The 17,986-nt window shown below is 46.7% G+C and overlaps 1 protein-coding gene and 1 non-coding gene across 2 annotated transcripts in view; one reads left to right on the forward strand and one right to left on the reverse strand.

Moving 5' to 3' along the window:
* Tbc1d9 (TBC1 domain family member 9) overlaps positions 1–17,986 on the forward strand; it is a 111,060-nt gene that overhangs the window by 33,010 nt on the left and 60,064 nt on the right. Inside the window, exon 2 of the mRNA XM_041663360.1 lies at positions 15,672–15,782. Coding sequence (XP_041519294.1) covers positions 15,672–15,782 — 111 coding nt within the window. The remainder of the gene's footprint in view (positions 1–15,671; positions 15,783–17,986) is intronic.
* On the reverse strand, positions 10,025–10,098 carry Trnai-aau. Its single transcript has one exon. It is a non-coding gene; the product is annotated as a tRNA-Ile (tRNA).

Genomic DNA, 17,986 nt, shown 5'->3' on the forward strand with positions numbered 1-17,986 from the left:
TGTTTAAAGCCCATCCTTGTCTACACCTAGTATATGTGAAATGCTTTAGGTGAGCAAACTCTAGTGTACAGCCAGCCCTTGGCGTCCATGGGCTGCAACCAACCACAGGATGTCACGTGGAAAATGTTGAGGGGGAAGATAATCTCTGTACTAAACATGTCACACATTTCCTCTTAGAAGCATTAGAATGTTGTAGGACATGTGGTACTGGACCGCATTGGATATTAGAAAATCCGATGTTTTAAAGCATTCCGTGGAAAGAGGATCACAGGTGAGATAGCAATATTGCACCGTGAACACTGATGGCTTTGCAATCCTTGTTGTGTTCTAGAGTGTGTGTGTGTGTGTGTGTGTGTGTGTGTGTGGACTTTGGTGTGCAGTTTTCTTCATGAGATCAGTAAGCTCAGTGTTGAAGATGTAATTTGAGGTTTGCAAACAACTGAACAAGTCGTGTTTTATTACATTTTAAATTCCTCATTACTTCAAAATTCTTCATTCATAAATAAAATAATAAGCCGGGCGATGGTGGCACATGCCTTTAATCCCAGCACTCAGGAGGCAGAGGCAGGCGGATCTCTGTGAGTCTACAAGAGCTAGTTCCAGGACAGGCACCAAAGCTACCGAGAAACCTTGTTTCAAAAAAACCTAAATAAATAAATAAAATAATAATACAAAAAAATCATTTCCCTCACCCGTCATTTTCGCTCATCATTCCCCAGCTGGAGATAAATACAAAGGGGACAGTAGCAGCTGTCACAGCATTGCTGATAAATTGTGGCTTGTCTGTGTGGCAGGCTTACAGCAAGGAGCGCAGGCAGATGACACTTCCCTGCAGTCCACCCCAGCACACCCCTTTCACCGTTACCGGTGGCCCTGAGTTCTAGAAACCGTGGGTGTCTTTCAGAATTACTTACACGGTGTTTCTAGGCCAAGCCTGGGCAACTTCTTAGGGAATCTCACTTGGGTCTGATGTGCTCCATTAGGATGACAACTGCCCGTGGCGGGTTACCTGCAGATACTTGTAAGACAGGGGTGCGGGCTGGTCACAGCGCTGCACCTTTGCACACTTTCTCACTTGGTGAGAAATTTTACCCCATTTGTTGGTGCCGGGGTCTTCTTCCAGCTCCATTCTCTGTGTTGAAACTCCATGCAGACCTTAGCGATTGCTGTCACTTTAGCTATCACAAGCTGAGGTTTCTCCTTGAAGCTTCCCTTCACTTGAGGCCACCCGGAACTGGAATTTTCCTAGGAGGGAAGGCAGGAGCAGTGTCCTGAGTTCATACAAGACACCTCCTCATCAAGGCAAGCTGCTACTGTGTAATCCCCCTGTAAATAGCATGCTTAGTGCTGCAGCTGTGCTTTTTGTCTCTTTTAGGATGTTTGGATGCTAAGCTGGAAAGAATATTACTAAATTGTGGTTAACGCCGAGCACCTTGAGCAACACTTGACCCGTGTGAAAGGGGCAAGCACTCAAAAGGCCCAAGGAACCACGGGAGTCACTGGGGATTTGTTTGGTCTCTGGGTAGCACAAACAGAGACTCATTCAACTTATCTTGAATCCAATTACCTGGGTTTGGTTGCTAGGATACCTGGACTGGAAGCCAGACCTGGAACACCAAAGCGACCAAAGGAGACAGCTGGCGGAAATGGCTATCTATTCTTGCTCTCTGATTCCCCAGGATGCCATATGATGCCCTGATGGCTGGCATCTCTCCTCACTTCTGCTCCCTCTTACTGTCTTCCTCAGCATCCGCTTTCTGTCTTCAGTATCTGCATCTGTGTGACCCGCCTTGCTTGCTGCATTCTGTTTTCATGCAGAGCTTCCCACGTTCACTTCCGGTAGCCGTGTGGTTTTTTCCCTCTGGTTTCTCAGCTCACATCCCTGAGGGGTACGTGATGGGTGCCTTACCTCTTTACTCTAGGCTACTAGTTCTGTGTTTGTTCCAATGGTGGCCCCGTCTAAGGCAGGCTGAGGCAGCCTATTCTATATAATATGGCACACTGCCTCCCCAGGTCCGTTGCCATGCATTATTCTCGGGGTTTCTAGTTCTTAGGGTAGCCAGTGGCCCACATAGAAAATAGTAGGAGCCAATTTCAGTGTCATCGTTGACAAATTCTTACAGTGGGTTCTTCATTACAGTGCTTTGGTAGTCTAGATTATTCCTCTATTACCTTGTTAAAAGGTACACATTTTATAATCACAAGTAAGAATATTTATGTAACAATCTTCAAAATATAGCCAGAGAGATAACTTAGTGGGTTACCTCACAAATAAACCATGAGGACCAAGTTAATCCTCAGCCCCCACATAGAAGTGCAGGAAACGTGTGTGTGTACCCAGCACAAGGAGTACAGGTGTAGAAGTGTGTACACATACCCAACACAGGGAGGAGAGCCCCCACGGGTGTGGAAGCGTGTGTGCGTACCCAGCATGGGGAGGAGAGACAGCAGGATCCTAGGCCTCACTGCACAGCCAGGCTTGTCTAAGTGGTGAACCCCAGGCCAGGGAGAGACCCTGTCTCAGAGGAGGTGGATAATGTCCTTGAGGATGACATCTAAGGTTGTCCTTGGTCTTCCAGAAACATGCAAACACATATGTGCATGCACACCCCAAGTATTCACAGACATACAGATTCGAAAAAGAGTGTGCTTTGGGGGTGCGGAGATTTCTCAGTTGGCAAAGTGAGGACCTGAGTTCAGATCTCTAACACCAGGCCGGGCGGTGGTGGCACACGCCTTTAATCCCAGCACTCGGGAGGCAGAGGTAGGCGGATCTCTGTGAGTTCAAGACCAGCCTGGTCTACAAGAGCTAGTTCCAGGACAGGCTCCAAAACCACAGAGAAACCCTGTCTCGAAAAACCAAAAAAAAAAAAAAAAAAAAAACAACAACAACAACAAAAACAGATCTCTAACACCACATGAAAAGCTGGGCACATAAGTACCTGTCTCTAACCTGTGCTGGGGAGTCAGAGGCGGGGATCCAGGGGGCTCGCCATGCCGTCTAGCAGGAATTATGGGCTCCAAACACAGTGGAGGGCTCAGGCTCAAATAATGAGGTGGAGGGTGATGGAGGAAGACACCAACAGTCACCTTCTAGATTCCACGTTTGAATGCATAGGCATGCACACAAGTGCACAGACACACACAGGCACACACAAGTGCACACACAGGCACACACACAGACACACATGCACACACAAGTGCTCAGACACACAGCACACACAAGTGCACATACAGGCACACACAGAGACACACATGCACACACAAGTGCACACACACACAGCACACACAAGTGCACACACCGGCACACACAGACACACAAACAGACACACAGACACACACAGGCACACAAACAGACACACAGACACACACAGGCACACAGTCATGCATGTGCACACAGAGACACACAGCACACACAAGTGCACATACAGGCACACACAGAGACACACAAGTGCACACATAGGCACACAGTCATGCGCATGCACACACACACACACACACACACACACACGACTGGAAGACTACCTGTAAACAAGATTAGAATCAGCACGCCTTCCGGCTGTGCAATGGAAGCCTCTCTAAACCTAAGGAAGGGCAGCTGTGCCCTCCCTTCTGCCAGCTCCTGCCCGGGGTACCTTTTATCTAACTTCAACCATCAGCCCGTTGGTCTGTATTGGAGCAGAACGGATCCCAGATGAAAGGCAGAGGAGGGCCAGTGTGTGGGATGAGATCACCAGCGGGGGTCAGGGCTGCTTCCGGAGTGAACTGTCGGGGCAGAGGCAGCTGTAGGTTTTAATGTCCTGATGGTGCCATCTTGAAAATTTTCCTAACAAAAGAGATTCACATTCTCCCCCGATCCCAGTGTGCCTCTGTGTGTGTCTTTGTGTGGTTCTCTGTGTGTGTGTGTTGTGTCTGTATGTGGTTCTCTATATATCTCTGTGTGTATGTGTGTGTCTGTGTGTCTGTGTGTGTGTGTCTGTGTGTATGTGTGTGTGTCTGTGTGTGTCTATGTGTATCTTTGTGTGGTTCTCTGTGTGTGTGTTGTGTTTGTATGTGGTTCTCTGTATATCTCTGTGTGTATGTGTGTGTGTGTCTGTGTGTATGTGTGTGTCTCTGTGTGTGTCTATGTGTGTCTTTGTGTGGTTCTCTGTATATCTCTGTGTGTGTGTGTCTGTGTGTATGTGTGTGTCTCTGTGTATGTCTATGTGTGTCTTTGTGTGGTTCTCTCTGTGTGTGTGTTGTGTTTGTATGTGGTTCTCTGTGTATCTGTGTGTCTGTGTGTATGTGTCTGCACGTACATGTTTGTGTGTGCCTGTGTGTGTGTGTGTCTGTGTGTGTGTCTGTGTGTATGTGTGTGTGTCTGTGTGTGTGTTTCCAGGAGTTAATGTTCAGCATCTTCCTCCATGGCTCTCCCCTCTAGTTTTTGAGACAAGGTCTCTCATTGTATTTGGAACTAGTCGTTTGACTGGACTGGTCCTCTGGATCGTTCCTCTCTGCTTCCCCCAGCTCTGGCATTCCAGGCACTGGCTGGTTTTTTACACGGGTGCTCAGATCTAGACACAGGGCCTCATGCTAGCACCAGACACCTTACTGGCAGCCATCTCCCTGTTTGCATCACCCACACCTGCTTATATGCCAGACCCCGCAAATGACAACAGCAGTCGGGCATGCCCAACTGTTTGACCATGTGACATTGTCACCTGTGAAGTTCGTGAAGAGTATGGGTGCGTTACAGCAAAAGAAAAAGAAAAATCAAATTATACTTAGGCAAGCTTAGGGTTTTATGTTGGGCCACTCCCAAAACTATCCTCAGCTGCATTCAGGATGGGGCTTTGACAGGCCTCACTAGTCCCGAGTGGGGTAAAACATCAGGTTTTGTACTAGGATGTATTTCAGTGATTCTGAAGAAAGCCACTGCCCCAAAGGAAAGGCAAAAAGTCATCCCAGCTGTTCTCCCTTTATGCAAGAGAGTGAAGCGCGTGTGACTTTAAAAGGAGTCCTTCTGGGCCAACTGGGTCTTCAAGGTTCCTGGGAGCCTGGAGCCGCAGGCACTAATTGGCTGTCTCCCAAAGGCTCTGCAGATGGACCGCTCTCTCCCAGACAGCAGCCTCCTGCTCTGTTTGTTTAGTTAGGAGCCAGCCGGTGCTTTCTCTTATGAGATAGGAAGCAGAAAAGCTTCAGCTGCCTTCTTTCCCACTGAGTGTTCACTTGCTGTATTCTTCCGAAAGCCTGCCTGTCAACAGACTCTGAGACACAGCCACCCCGAGCAGGTCTCCTCCACCTGCCTTGGCTGTGTCTTCTGCCTCTTTAAGCCTGCTTCCCTCTCTGAGAGATGAGGTAAGGGTCCCTGGGGATCACCTAATACACTAGGTCAGGTTCTCACCACTTTGCAAAACGTGCCCCGTGGGAACCAATGCCCAGTGAAAAAAATCCTCCTTTCTCCTTCATTCATGTATTCTTGCCTTCAGCTGAGAAATTGTGTTGGTTTTTGTTTTCGCTTGCATTGAGAGAATGGTGTATTTTCTCCAACTGAAGCTGTTACAGAACTGAAGGCGATTTCTGAAAGCTACCCATATGATAAGCAGATCTATTAAGCAGACTCCCGAGGAAATGATTGCCCTAGAACCTTCCTTCCCTCCATTTAGTGCTATCTGTTTAGCTTATGATTATTGTAACTTTTAAGACCTATCTCACTCTATGGTCTTGGCTTGCCTCAAACTGAGGGTCCTCTTGCAGGATTCTTGCAGGGTGCAGGTGTGCACCGCCACACTTGGCTAGCTTAATATTATTTGAAAGACGGGGTTTGAACCGTTTCTTACTGTTTTGCTTCCAGTTGTGAATAGAAACTTGAGATTAAGCATCTAGAAATATAGAGCAATTTATCTGTTGAATTTTAACAATAAAGCATGTTTGCTTGTTTTTATGCCATGCTTTTACTGTACAGTAGAGTGGAAACTGTCTTGGTTATGTTTCTATTACTGTGATAAAACACCATGACCAAGACAACTTATGAACTTCCAGCATCAGAGGGTGAGTCTGTGACATCATAGCAAGGATCACGGCAGCAGGCAGGCAGGCAGGCCTGGTCCTAGAATGGTGACTCTCAGATCTTGAGATACAACCACAAGGCAGACAGAGCTAGCTGGGAATGCTGTGGGCTTTTGAAACCATAAAGCCTGCCCCCAGTGACATACCTCCTCCAACAAGGACACACCCCCTAATCCTTCCTTAAGAGTTCAACCAACTGGGGACCAAGTATTCAAACCTAAGAACCTGTAGGGCCATTTTCATTTAGACCACCACAGAAACTAAAAACCACACACACAAACTGCTTCTTAGCAACAGCCAGTTTGGGAAACATTGGTATAGCTCACAGAGTCAGTAGTGTGTTTATGATGCCCCTAAATTCTGGAGTACCTCTCTCTACCAAGAGCAGATTGGTCGCTGTGTGTGTGGGTACAACCACCTCTTTTCCTTAAGACCATTGTGTTAGAGCCATGGCTACGGCGATGCCATGGGTAGCAGCCGTTGACGTGAGAAGAGCTACAGAAGGTTCGTGTTCACGGACTTGTTGCTTTTCTCAGGAGATCCTGGAACAGTGGGGCTATATATGATATCTAAGACAATAAAACTCTTCAGACTGTTCTACACTGAAGATGGACTCCTAGTCCTGAGGCTGGTTTTACACTTTCCCATAACCTGTTAATTCTTTCCTTAATGGCAGGTAACATCTAAACTTGAGAATAACTAATAATGCATGTAGGTTAAGACACAGAAAAACACAGTGCCCCCATCTCTTGCCTCATCCACCCCGGTGACAAGCCTTCCTCTGAATCTCTCACTTCCACACAGAGGACAGCCATTGCCTGTGTGTTGCTGGCCACCTTGGTCTACGGTGCCTTCATGTCACTCTTGTTGACTCTGTGAACCCCTGTGCATGCGTAGTTAGGGGCCGTCGATGCTCACCGAGCAAGCCCAGCGCTCCTTTCAGCAGAACTCATCGTCTTTGCCCAGGAAGCTGGGCTAGCAGTGTCTGTGTGCTGAGGACAAGCGTGCTGACCGGCCAGTTAAAGTCTGAAGGTACCAGCCGCTCACCACCAGACTAAGATAGAAAATTAGACAAGGAGGCTTGTCTTTTCTCTAAGAGTATCAGCTTTTGATCCAATTAATTATAGATAAATCTCAAATTAATGCTGAAATTAGAAACATCAATTTCTTCAGATGCGTTTGAATACCCCCTCCTTGAAATGGAGTTTCTTTCTGGCCTTCCTGTGTTCCAGTCTTCTCTGACTGTGCAGTCCTTGGCTTTTTGGTGTTTAATTATTTAAGACATATTTGTTAAAGTCCATTCTACTGAGAACTGGTGTGAAGATGAAGTTTGGAAGCCGCTCTTGGCTTCGGCTAATGGCCATCAGAAAGCTTGATAGTCCTTGTGTTTTGGATGCAAACCTGGCAGCCAGCGTCATGTTCTGAACGTGGTTTGGGAGTTTCCAGCTGAGTGCTTGCCCTTAGAGAGTTCACAACCTCATGGGAGAAAACAATATTCAAAGTTTTTTAAAAAAATTGGTAGATAATATGCTACCTGTAGTAGCATAAAGTGAAAGGTAGTTGGCAGAGACCAGGAAAGGGATTAATTTTACCAGGAGACTTGGGGATGGGTCATCCTGGGTGTGGACCTGGAAAGAAAGTGGCACCCATAGCTGGGTAAGCCTCGCAGAGAGCGAGAGGTACAGAAATACGCCCGGAAAGAGAAAACAGATAAAAAAAAAAAAAAAGAAAGGATGCTTCAGAGCACACGATGCACTGTGCCTCGCCTTGAAGACATAGAAACAAACCAGCAACACAGAAGCCTTGCTGAAAGGAGAATAACACTGACCTTGTGAGACATTGTAGTCGGGAGCTGGTCTTGGTTCAGCTACTTTCTGTGCTGTCCTGTTGTCTGCTAAGATGTCCTGGACTGATTGTTTACATCTAGGGAGGGACAGTCAGAATAAGGTGTAAGCTAGTGACCTCTAGAAACCCCTCCCCTTCCGCCCCAACCCTCCCCACCTTTGCTAATGATGTAAAGATGTGTTACATTTGTTTGTGCTGCATTTGTTTAACTATGTAAATATGTTTAGAATTTGTTCACCTTGCCTCCCTAAGGCACCTGATTGATCCAATAAAAAGCTGAATGGCCAATAGCTAGTCAAGAGAGGGATAGGCAGGGCTGGTAAGCAAAGAGAATAAGTCGGTGGCCAAATCTAGACGTGAGCGAGAAGAAGAACAAAGAGAATGAGGGAGAAAGAGAGACTCCCAACACAGGGCCAAAAGCCAGGCAGCCACCAGCCAGCCAGTCATGGAGACTTTCTGTCTGAAAGTAAGATACACAGACAGACAGACAGAAAGCCAGAAGGCAAAACTGTCGATTAAAGTGAAACAGGTTAAGTTATAAAAGCTGGCAAGAAACGAGCCCAAGCTAAGGCTGAGCACTCCTAACTAAGGGGTCTCCGTGTCATGACTTGGGAGCTGTGGCCCAAAAGAAAAAGCCTGGTCCGCCTGAGCATTTCAACAAACGTTAGCACAGGAGAAATGGCGGATTACACACTGTGGAAGAATAGGCCTACCTACTGGGCTGCTGGATAACCAGAGAAATGCAAATTGAAACACACAGCATGAAGACACCATGTTTTAAAAAAAGATTTATTTAATATGTACGCAACATTCTGCCTCCATGTATGCCTGCATGCCAGAGGAGGGTGCTAGATATTATTACAGATGGTTATGAGCCACCATGTGGTTGCTGGGAATTGAACTCAGGACCTCTGGAAGAGCCGTCAGTGCTCTTAACCAGTGAGCCATCTCTCCAGGCCCTGAAGATACCGTTTTTTTTTACCTGTTGGTTTAACTAAAAATAAATAAGTCTTGTAGAACTAAATGTTGGAGGTGTCATGGGGAAACAGTATCAGGCTCTTGGTAGGTTGCCCAGCACCTGTAAGAGTAGTTCTGTGATATCTAATAAGGGTTAGGGTTGCAATTACTGTAGTGCCCAACAAATCCATCCTAAGGAAATGTGCTCACATGCCCGAGAGTTTATTATCCAAGGAAGTAAATTTAAATGCCCTTTACTACAGAACTGAACGTAACAGCATGGTTATATAGTGGAATATTGCATCTTTAAAGGAAATTAACTTTGTTGGCAGATTTGCAAATTATTATATAAGTTAACTGTTAGCATTGTCTACCTTCCTTGTTGTTGGTGCTTTGGCCTCAAATCCTTGGTAACCAAGGATGACCTTGAACTTCCCATCCTTTTGTCTACACCTCCTGAGACCTGGGATTCAGATGTGTGACGCCCTCCTGGTTTCTGCAGTTATGAGGAGGGAATCTGGGGTCTCCTGGATGGCAAGCACACTTAGTGACTGAGCTACAGCCCCAGCTTTAGGGTGACTAATTTTTTTTTATCATGGATATAAATGACAAAGCACATCAGAGTTAATACATGTGCACAGGTACATACACATGTGCCAGACAAAGTTATATAAGTCTGGAGGAAAAACTAAGACTCAAGGACCACAAAAGCTCCTTGCTGTGTGTGCTCCACCGTCTTCCTTTGAAGACACAAACCTGCAACAAATGTTGGAAAGAATGCTGAAAGCTCCTGCGATGGTTCATGTAGTTTCCAAGTTCTTAATACTTTTTTTTTTTTTTTTTTGGTTTTTCGAGACAGGGTTTCTCTGTGGCTTTGGAGCCTGTCCTGGAACTAGCTCTGTAGACCAGGCTGGTCTCGAACTCACAGAGATCCGCCTGCCTCTGCCTCCCGAGTGCTGGGATTAAAGGCGTGCGCCACCATTGCCCGGCAAGAAATGCAAGGTTTTTTTTTTTTTTTTTTGAGACAGGGTTTCTCTGTGGTTTTGGAGCCTGTCCTGGAACTAGCTCTTGTAGACCAGGCTGGTCTCGAACTCACATAGATCTGCCTGCCTCTGCCTCCCGAGTACTGGGATTAAAGGCGTGCACCACCACCGCCAGGCAAGAGTAAGTCCTCTGGCCCGTAAGGAGATCGAACCCGCGACCTTGGCGTTATTAGCACCACGCTCTAACCAACTGAGCTAACCGGCCAGACTTAATACTTTTCTTCTGCTCTCCGTGCTCCATGAAACATAGTTTGTCATGCCTTCAGTCACTCTCTAAAGTGGGGGCTATTTTTCTTTCTGTGCCTAGAAGTAGCTACATAAAGGAAATACATGGCCAGGACATGAGCCAAGGTTGAGCCCACTCCCCTAACCCCTGTCACAACCTCATCTCAGAAGAAAGAGATGAGGAGCTGGGGAAGTGCCAGACCCTCTCCAGCTTTGTGTGCGATCACCTGAGACCATTCACAAGTAGATTGTTGGATATCATGACCTTCTTATGACACACACACTCCCCGGGCTCTTCTCGGCCCGCTCCCCTGTGGTGGTATCTTCTGCACACTGTAGACCAGCCACCACGCGCTAGTCCCAGCCATGCTCTAGATGTGGAGGGTGACCAGCCAACTCGAGATGTGGAGGGTGACCATGCACTGCACCTTCTAGTAACTTCAACTGAGGGAAGGCTTTGGCGCATTGCTTTCCCAGTGTTTTCTGAGTCTCCCTGAAAACAGAACTTCTGCTTGGTAAGATGCTCCCGAGCTGAAGAAAAAGGAAGATCAGACAATAGTTATTTTGAGGGCCATAATTTGGTTTTGTTATCTCAGGCGATCAAAGATTGTTTAACATCAGAAATAGCTGGCTGGGGCAGCTGTTCAAACAGTGCTTTGTGTGGGAGCTGAAGACGGTGCAGTGTTGTGACAGCTCCCCCAGAGTTCTGTAAGAACCCTCCTAAGAAAATCCCTCTTCTTGTTTTTTTCCCTCTCTGTTTCTTTCCCCATCCCTCTCTACCTCTTTCTCTCAACTCCCTGTCTCTTTTGTTCTTTTTTTGTTCAGATCATCCGTCTTTTAATAATCTAAATGAACAAAGGGTGCACACAGGAGTATTGACTTGTGTCAGTCAAGCTTGGACAGCACTAGAATAATTTTAGACTTGAAAAATATAGCTATCTGCCGGGCGGTGGTGGCACACGCCTTTAATCCCAGCAAGGCGGAGGCAGGCGAATCTCTGTGAGTTCGAGGCCAGCCTGGTCTACAAGAGCTAGTTCCAATATATATAGCTATCCTATTTCTCTATCAAACACACGCTCAGGACTTACTGGCTTCCAATCAAAGCGCAGAACCCGTGGGCCCTGCAGAATCCATTTTCTACAGCTGTCAGGGAACTTCCTGTGAGGAGGAAAAGAGGGGTGCAAAGCAAGATATAGAGATGTTTTCCAATAAATGCAGCGCCGCGGTGGGACCAGCACTGAGCGTTAGGAAGAGGCATCATTAAATAATTAGGTCTGTCGTTCAAGGTGGTGAGAGTCAGGATCAGGTAGCAGTGCTCTAGGTGGGATGGAAACCTGGTCAGGGTTGCAGCTGGAGAGAGACCGCTCAGCCGTTAACGTCACACACTATGCTTGCAGAGGGCCTGGGTTCAGTCCCCGGCACCACCCACATCAGGTGGCTCACAACCTCCTGTAACTCCAGCTCCAGGAGAGCTGACACTTTCTTCTGGCCTGTAGACACTCACACTCTCACGCACACACAGACACATAACACAAATAGTCTTTTTTTTTTTTTTTTAAATCTGGTCACTGTGACCAAAGTGTGAAAAGGCCTGGGATTCTGGTTGCTTCTGATTGGCTTGAGTGGCCAGCAGCACAGCTCAGTTTGCAATATTTTACTTGAATATATACTGCTTTGAATTTTCATGCAAAAAAATACTTCATTTCTAACATAATGGCATATCTCGATATTATTCTGCTTATAAATATTTTGACATGGACCCTGTGATAAGAATTTGCACCCATGTATTTTTATGTTAACTGTTTATTAGCTTTCTCCTAGTTCCTAGTGGAAGTTGGTGCAGCTGCGGAAGCGGACTCAGGTAGAGGAGCTGGTACCTCTAGTCTAGAGCTCTCTCTATGGAGTCTACTTTATGCAGCTTCATTTTCTGTATCTCTGATTGACACCTGGCACCGTTATTAAGCTTGTGATAGTGGAGATGGATTTTGGTTGGTGCCATTGGAGTGATCAAGATATATGGATAAAAAAAAAAAAAAAGATGTGGATATCCAGTTGGGCTTTTCCAGAAGCCTTCTTTCCGCACCGCAGAGCACAAAATTTTAGTGGCCCAACAAGGACGGAGAAACTGAGTCTGGAAGGCAGAATCTTGGGAGCAGGGGAGTAAAGAACTCCAGACCCAGGGCTGCCAGCGTGCACTGCCTTTGGCCTGCCCACGGGAGGATGTCTGTCTGTGATGATGGTCAGTGGGTATAGATCCTCATTAGACACAGTAGCTAATCCTGGCCTCCAGCTCCCTAACCTCAGCCTGAAGTCCACACGCCTGAGAACAGAAATGCATGAGTTGCAGGAGGCTGGACATTATCTCTTCGCTGGACTCAAGAAGGCCATGTTGGCAGCACACAGCTGTTAGAGATACAGCCAGACTCCCATGGATGTCTCCTGACCGTGTCTGTGACTTCTGGCTGGCCCTGGAGGAAAGCCACTTTCCTCAGCCAGCCTTGCTTTCTGCCTCTCCTGTTACTACTCCACTTTCCCCTCCGGGATGAGGAAGATAACTAGAGATCTTCAGAGAAACGTGCATCACGACAACGCGGAAAAAATGCATTTGTCGGTGGTGTTGTATGGAAACCTAACCCAAACCCTGCAGGGCATGTGGGTTTTATTTTTATCTTTAAAGACTTTTATCATATTTTATCTAGTTCACAGAAAACGAATTTCCACTTTAGAAAAAGGCTGTGTTGTTGTTTTTGTTGTTGTTGTTCTCTGATAGGGTCAGGTCAGCTGATGGTCAGTGTGGGCTTACAAGGAGTCTAAAGAGACGCTTTGTCCTTGGACGGAACAAGGACGGGCACAGGCCTTCCCTGTGGTCTACCTCACTTCGGCTTCTTAATTAATAATCCTAGTTCAGGAAGACGATTGGCTGCAGTCGTCGCTTTACAACCAAGGAAATCAGAGCTGTGTGAAGCGAAATAGCTTGCCCAGCTCCGCCGTAGTGGCTAGAGCCCCTTTGGACCTGGCACCGAGCTTTCTAGCTTGAGCTGACTGGCTCTCTCTAGTCCTCAGGCTGCCAGAGCCAAGCAGAGGTGGTCTGTGGGGGATTGTGTGTGCCAAGGTGCTGCTTTGGGATGGACGGCAACAAAACCCAAGAAAGCGTCACGTCAAGAGAGCCTAGTGGTTTTCTGCAGAACACATAAGCTCTGCCTCAACAGAACGTCCTGAGAGGCTTACTGTGGACTCCCCTAGGCTTGGACCTTTCCAGGAGGCTGCTCACCATTGAAGCAAGCCATAGGCAGACCCTCTTCTCCTCTCTCAGGACCAACCACCACCGTGTTCCCCAGTGCCATTCCCAGTAAACCTACACTCTTACATAGAAATGGACTCCCGGAATGTTCTAGTCAGGTTCCCATTGAACGCTGGGAAGGTTCTTGCTTGCTCTAAATAGTATGTTGCCCCTACCTATGTCTTACTACCCCCTTCATCCTCAGAAACTAGCTAGTGATTTGACATTGCCCCCCTTTCTATAACTGAGAAAATAGTTTGAAAACTCTGCCATGTATACACCACAAAACGAGAGGCAGAGGCAAGAGGGTAGCCTCAAGAGCAAGGCCAGTCTTGTTTTCAGTTTGGCTTTGAGGCCAGTTGGGGATGCATCTGGAGACCTTGTCTGGAGATCGCCTTTCTACACACAGTAGAAAGTAAACAACTTTCTACAAACAAATACAGAATAAACAAGTGTCATGCCCTAAGGTTATTTCACTGTCCTGAGACCTTAATTGCCCCTTCTGAGTCCAAGCCCTACTGTGTATTGGGTCCTGTGTAACTTTGGGCTAATTAAAGACATTTAAATAGTGGGACTTGCCTGAGCCAACTTGAGTCACTGTGATGAAATAGCTGAGTAATTTAACTTATAAAACAAAAGGTTTATTTAGCCCTGGTTTAAACCCCATTTCTTTTTTGATAGATGTGTAGACGGATGATTCCAAGAGTATACCACAAAGAACTGCTTGCCTTACAGTCAGGGAGCAAAGAGGAGGAACAAGGGCCCCACAGTCCTCTAAGGAGCCCAGTGACCTAGGGACCGCCCACCAGGTTCCATCATCTCAAGGTTCCAGGATCCTGCCAGAGTGTTACCCTGAGGACCCAGCTTTTCACACACAGACGTGGGGTGATGTTCATCCAAATCCTACAGCCTCTGCTCTTGACTAATTACCCACTCTCAGAAAATAGACTAGCCGGGCCTATTGCTAGCCTCTAATGGATCTGTGGCAGACACTTACCCTAATGACAGCAGGAATATTTTAAATTTGCTCAGTCGAGTATAACAACTGATTGATGAAACCTCACAGAATTTGTGGATGTGGGTCCCCAGCTGCCCATTCTTGTTATTTCAGAATGATATAGGAAACATTCGGTGTGTAGTGCTTGCTCGGGGTGGATAAAAGGACATTGGATGAAGATGGTTGAAAGGCACATGTACCGATGACAGCTCTCACTTTGAAGGAGTCGTCCCCATGACAACAGGTGGGCTTAGAATTCTGAGAAGAGAGTGTGTCTGTCCAGCACTGACTGGTCTTGAACCAGGTAGCCAGAACAGTGATTCCTTACAGACACCTCCCAGCTTCTTCTTAAGGGAGCATGTGTTTGGAAGACATGTCTCTTTGTGCCAAGGCTAAGCCCCCTTAGTACATGGCCACGCTTCTCCAGACATGGTACATGTGAGCAGTTTCCCGAGGTCCAGGTTGACTCTGTGTTCTTGTGATATTACACTGTGTAATGATATGTCATTATGATTTGTTTAATAAAAAAATAAATGGCCAATAGCTAGAAGGGAGGCAGAGGTGGGACTTCTGGACAGAGAGAACTCTGGGAAGAAGAAGGGCAGGGTCACCAGTCACAAGGAGAGGGAGCAGGATGGGGAGTAGAGCAAAGGTAACTGAGTCACATAAGAGAATGTAGATTTAAAAATTTGGGGTAATTGAAGCTGCAAGAGCTAATCAGAAATCAGCCTAAGTAAGCTAAGGCCAGACTTTTGTGTGCTGGCAGCCCTAAAAGACAAGTCTGTCTACACTGTGTCAGATCATTGAGGATATACACATTCAAAGTTAGCTTTGTGCTACCACAAATGAATGGCCTCGCCCTCCACTTTACTGATGGATCATTCCAGAGGTCCGAGCAGGCTCCCACGGCCTCTAGCTATAGTGACGACGTCACAGATGGCCAAGAACTACTATGTGAGAATCCGCCTCACACCTGCCCACTCTGAAACAGTGACTTTCTGTCTTTCTTTGCAGGTACCCTGGGGATTCTTGCACGCTAAGGCTTTGTCTTGAACGTAGTAGAAAGTTAGTAGTTTGAGCTGAGTTGTACTAAATTTTTCAACTCAAAAGAAAAGTTTGGCAGGTTAAAATACAGGTGGAGCATCCTGACACACCAAATCAGATACTTATGCCTGCGTCCCCAGCTTAGTCAGAGGTATCTCAGGCCCAGCTCGCGCTGATGACTTGGGATTCTGGCATGAAAATCCTGACTTGTTTCCTGCTTCTCCATCTCCAGGCCTCCTGGTGGGTACCCTTGATGTAGTGTTGGACTCCAGCGCCCGTGTCGCACCGTACCGAATCCTGTACCAGACTCCAGATTCTCTCGTCTATTGGACCATCGCCTGCGGTAAGTCCCAGAGTTCTGGGATGCAGATGCTTGCAGCTCGGAAGGAGTGTGCTTGCTGAACGCAGTCGCGTGAGCGTAGGGCAGTGAACCTCGGTCGATTCACCACCAAAGTGTTGTTGGCTGACTGTAGTAAAGTTTCTCACTCTGTCCTGTGGGATCATGCAGCCTCCATCTCGAGTGGGCCACAGTTTGAGGGTCAGTTTACAAGGGAGCAGAGTGCAGCCCAGCTGGGTTTCACTTCCTCAGCCACAAGTGTCTGCACACACTGGCTAGAACTTCTCAGAAAGGCCTCGCTAACTGCAAGGGAAGCTGGGAAATGAAGGGGAACATGGGTCTACTAAGAAGGGCTTACCTGGGGATCCTTCATGGTTCAGCCCCGGAGCTGCTGCAGTAAGGTTTTTATCTCCTCCTGCTAGTATCTACAATGACCTGTGCTTAGAACAGGAGCAAACAAAGCTGCTAGTGTTGACAGTCACAGAGTGGTCAAGACATCTACGGGCACTGTTTACTTGTGGCCAGTTAAAAAAGCCAGAGTGACAGTTTACTGTTTAGTTTTATGATTTAATTTTGCCCCCTTTTATTTTTTTTTCATTAATAGGCTCTATTTTTAAAACACATTTATGTCTATAGGAAAATGGAGCAGGTAGACCTCAAGACCGTTGACCGCATCCACCTCCCACCTACGGTCCCACTATTAGCAGCGTCTTCCTACTGCCAGTGAACCGGTATTGACAGACTAGTAAAAGGCCACAGCTTCTTCAGAATTCCCTAAACCGCCCAGTGTTTTCCTTTGTTTTCTGTTCTGAGATCCTACCAATAAATCAATCATATTATCTTGCCATAGCCTCTTAGGTTTGACTTGGCTATGGAAATTTCCCAGAATACCTAGCTTGGGATGGCTTTGACAGGTTTTTTTTTTCTATTTATATTTTTAAAAGATTTTTTTCTCATTTTATATACCAATCCCAGTTCCCTCTACCTCTCCTCCCACTTCCTCTACCTTTCACCCACCCCTCCATCCACTCGGAGAGGGTAAGGCTTCCCATGGGGAGTCAACAAAGTCTGACACATCACCTTGAGGCAGGACCAAGATCCTCGTCCCTGTATCTAGGCTGACCATGGTATCTCTGCTAAGAGAATGGGTTCCAAAAGTCAGTTCAAACACTAGGGATAAATCCTGATCTCACTGCCAGTGGTCCCACAGACTGCCTAAGCCACACAGTGTCACCCACATTCAGAGGGGGTAATTTGGTCCTATGCAGATTCCCCCTCTATCAGTCCAGAGTCAGTGAGCTCCCACTAGCTCAGGTCAAGTGTTTCTGTGGGTAACTCCTAATATCATCGTTCCTCCCTCTCTTTGACTGGACTCTGGGAGCTCGGCCCAGTGCTTCGCTGTGGATCTCTGCATCCGCTTCCATTGGTTGTTGGATGAAAGTTCTATGATGACGACTAAGATAGTCAGCAATCTGATTATAGCGGAAGGCCAGTTCAGGCATCCTCTCCACTATTGTTTAGGGTCTTAGCTGGGGTCATCCTTGTGGATTCCTGGGAATTTCCCTAGTGCCAGGTTTCTTGCTAGCCCCATAATGGCTTCCTCAATCAAGATATCTCTTTCCTTGCTTTCTATCTCTGTTCTTCCCCCATTTCATCCATCCTGTTCCCTCATGGTCTCTTCACTGCTTCCCTTCTCTCCTCCCTCACCTTCTATGAACATGCACGTGGAGTGGAACTTAGGTCCACAAAGCTGGGTTGTTTGTTAATTACCTGCTGAACCAAGGTGTAGGAACGGCGGGCTCTAATTGCTGGTGGCATAATTTATACCCCCCAAAGGATACACCTTCATTTTTCTATTAAGCAGTGCCTGTCACCACTGCATGACCTCATTGTAGTGAATCCAGGAAACCTTCATCTTTTATGTGTATTGATTACCCATAGAGACAGCCCAGAATTTCCTTACAGAAGACTCCAAGGAAGTGACAGCCATTACAAAGTCCCATCTACCCACTAATGACTCTTTCTTAATGATATTCAATTTGTTCTAAGTTGTGTTTGAAACCCAACTTCCTAACTTTCAAAACGGAAGCCCCAACACCACAAGCATTTTTTTCTTTGATATGCTGACCTTGCTGCTTGTAATTTTAATGTTAAATTGAAGAGTTGGTAATTGGTAGGAAAATATGTCAAAGGCTTTTGAATTTATGGGG

This window comes from Microtus oregoni, unplaced genomic scaffold (genome assembly GCF_018167655.1).
Source record: "Microtus oregoni isolate MIOR12 unplaced genomic scaffold, Mior012 000014F_ref0000157, whole genome shotgun sequence".
NCBI classification, from domain to species: domain Eukaryota; kingdom Metazoa; phylum Chordata; class Mammalia; order Rodentia; family Cricetidae; genus Microtus; species Microtus oregoni.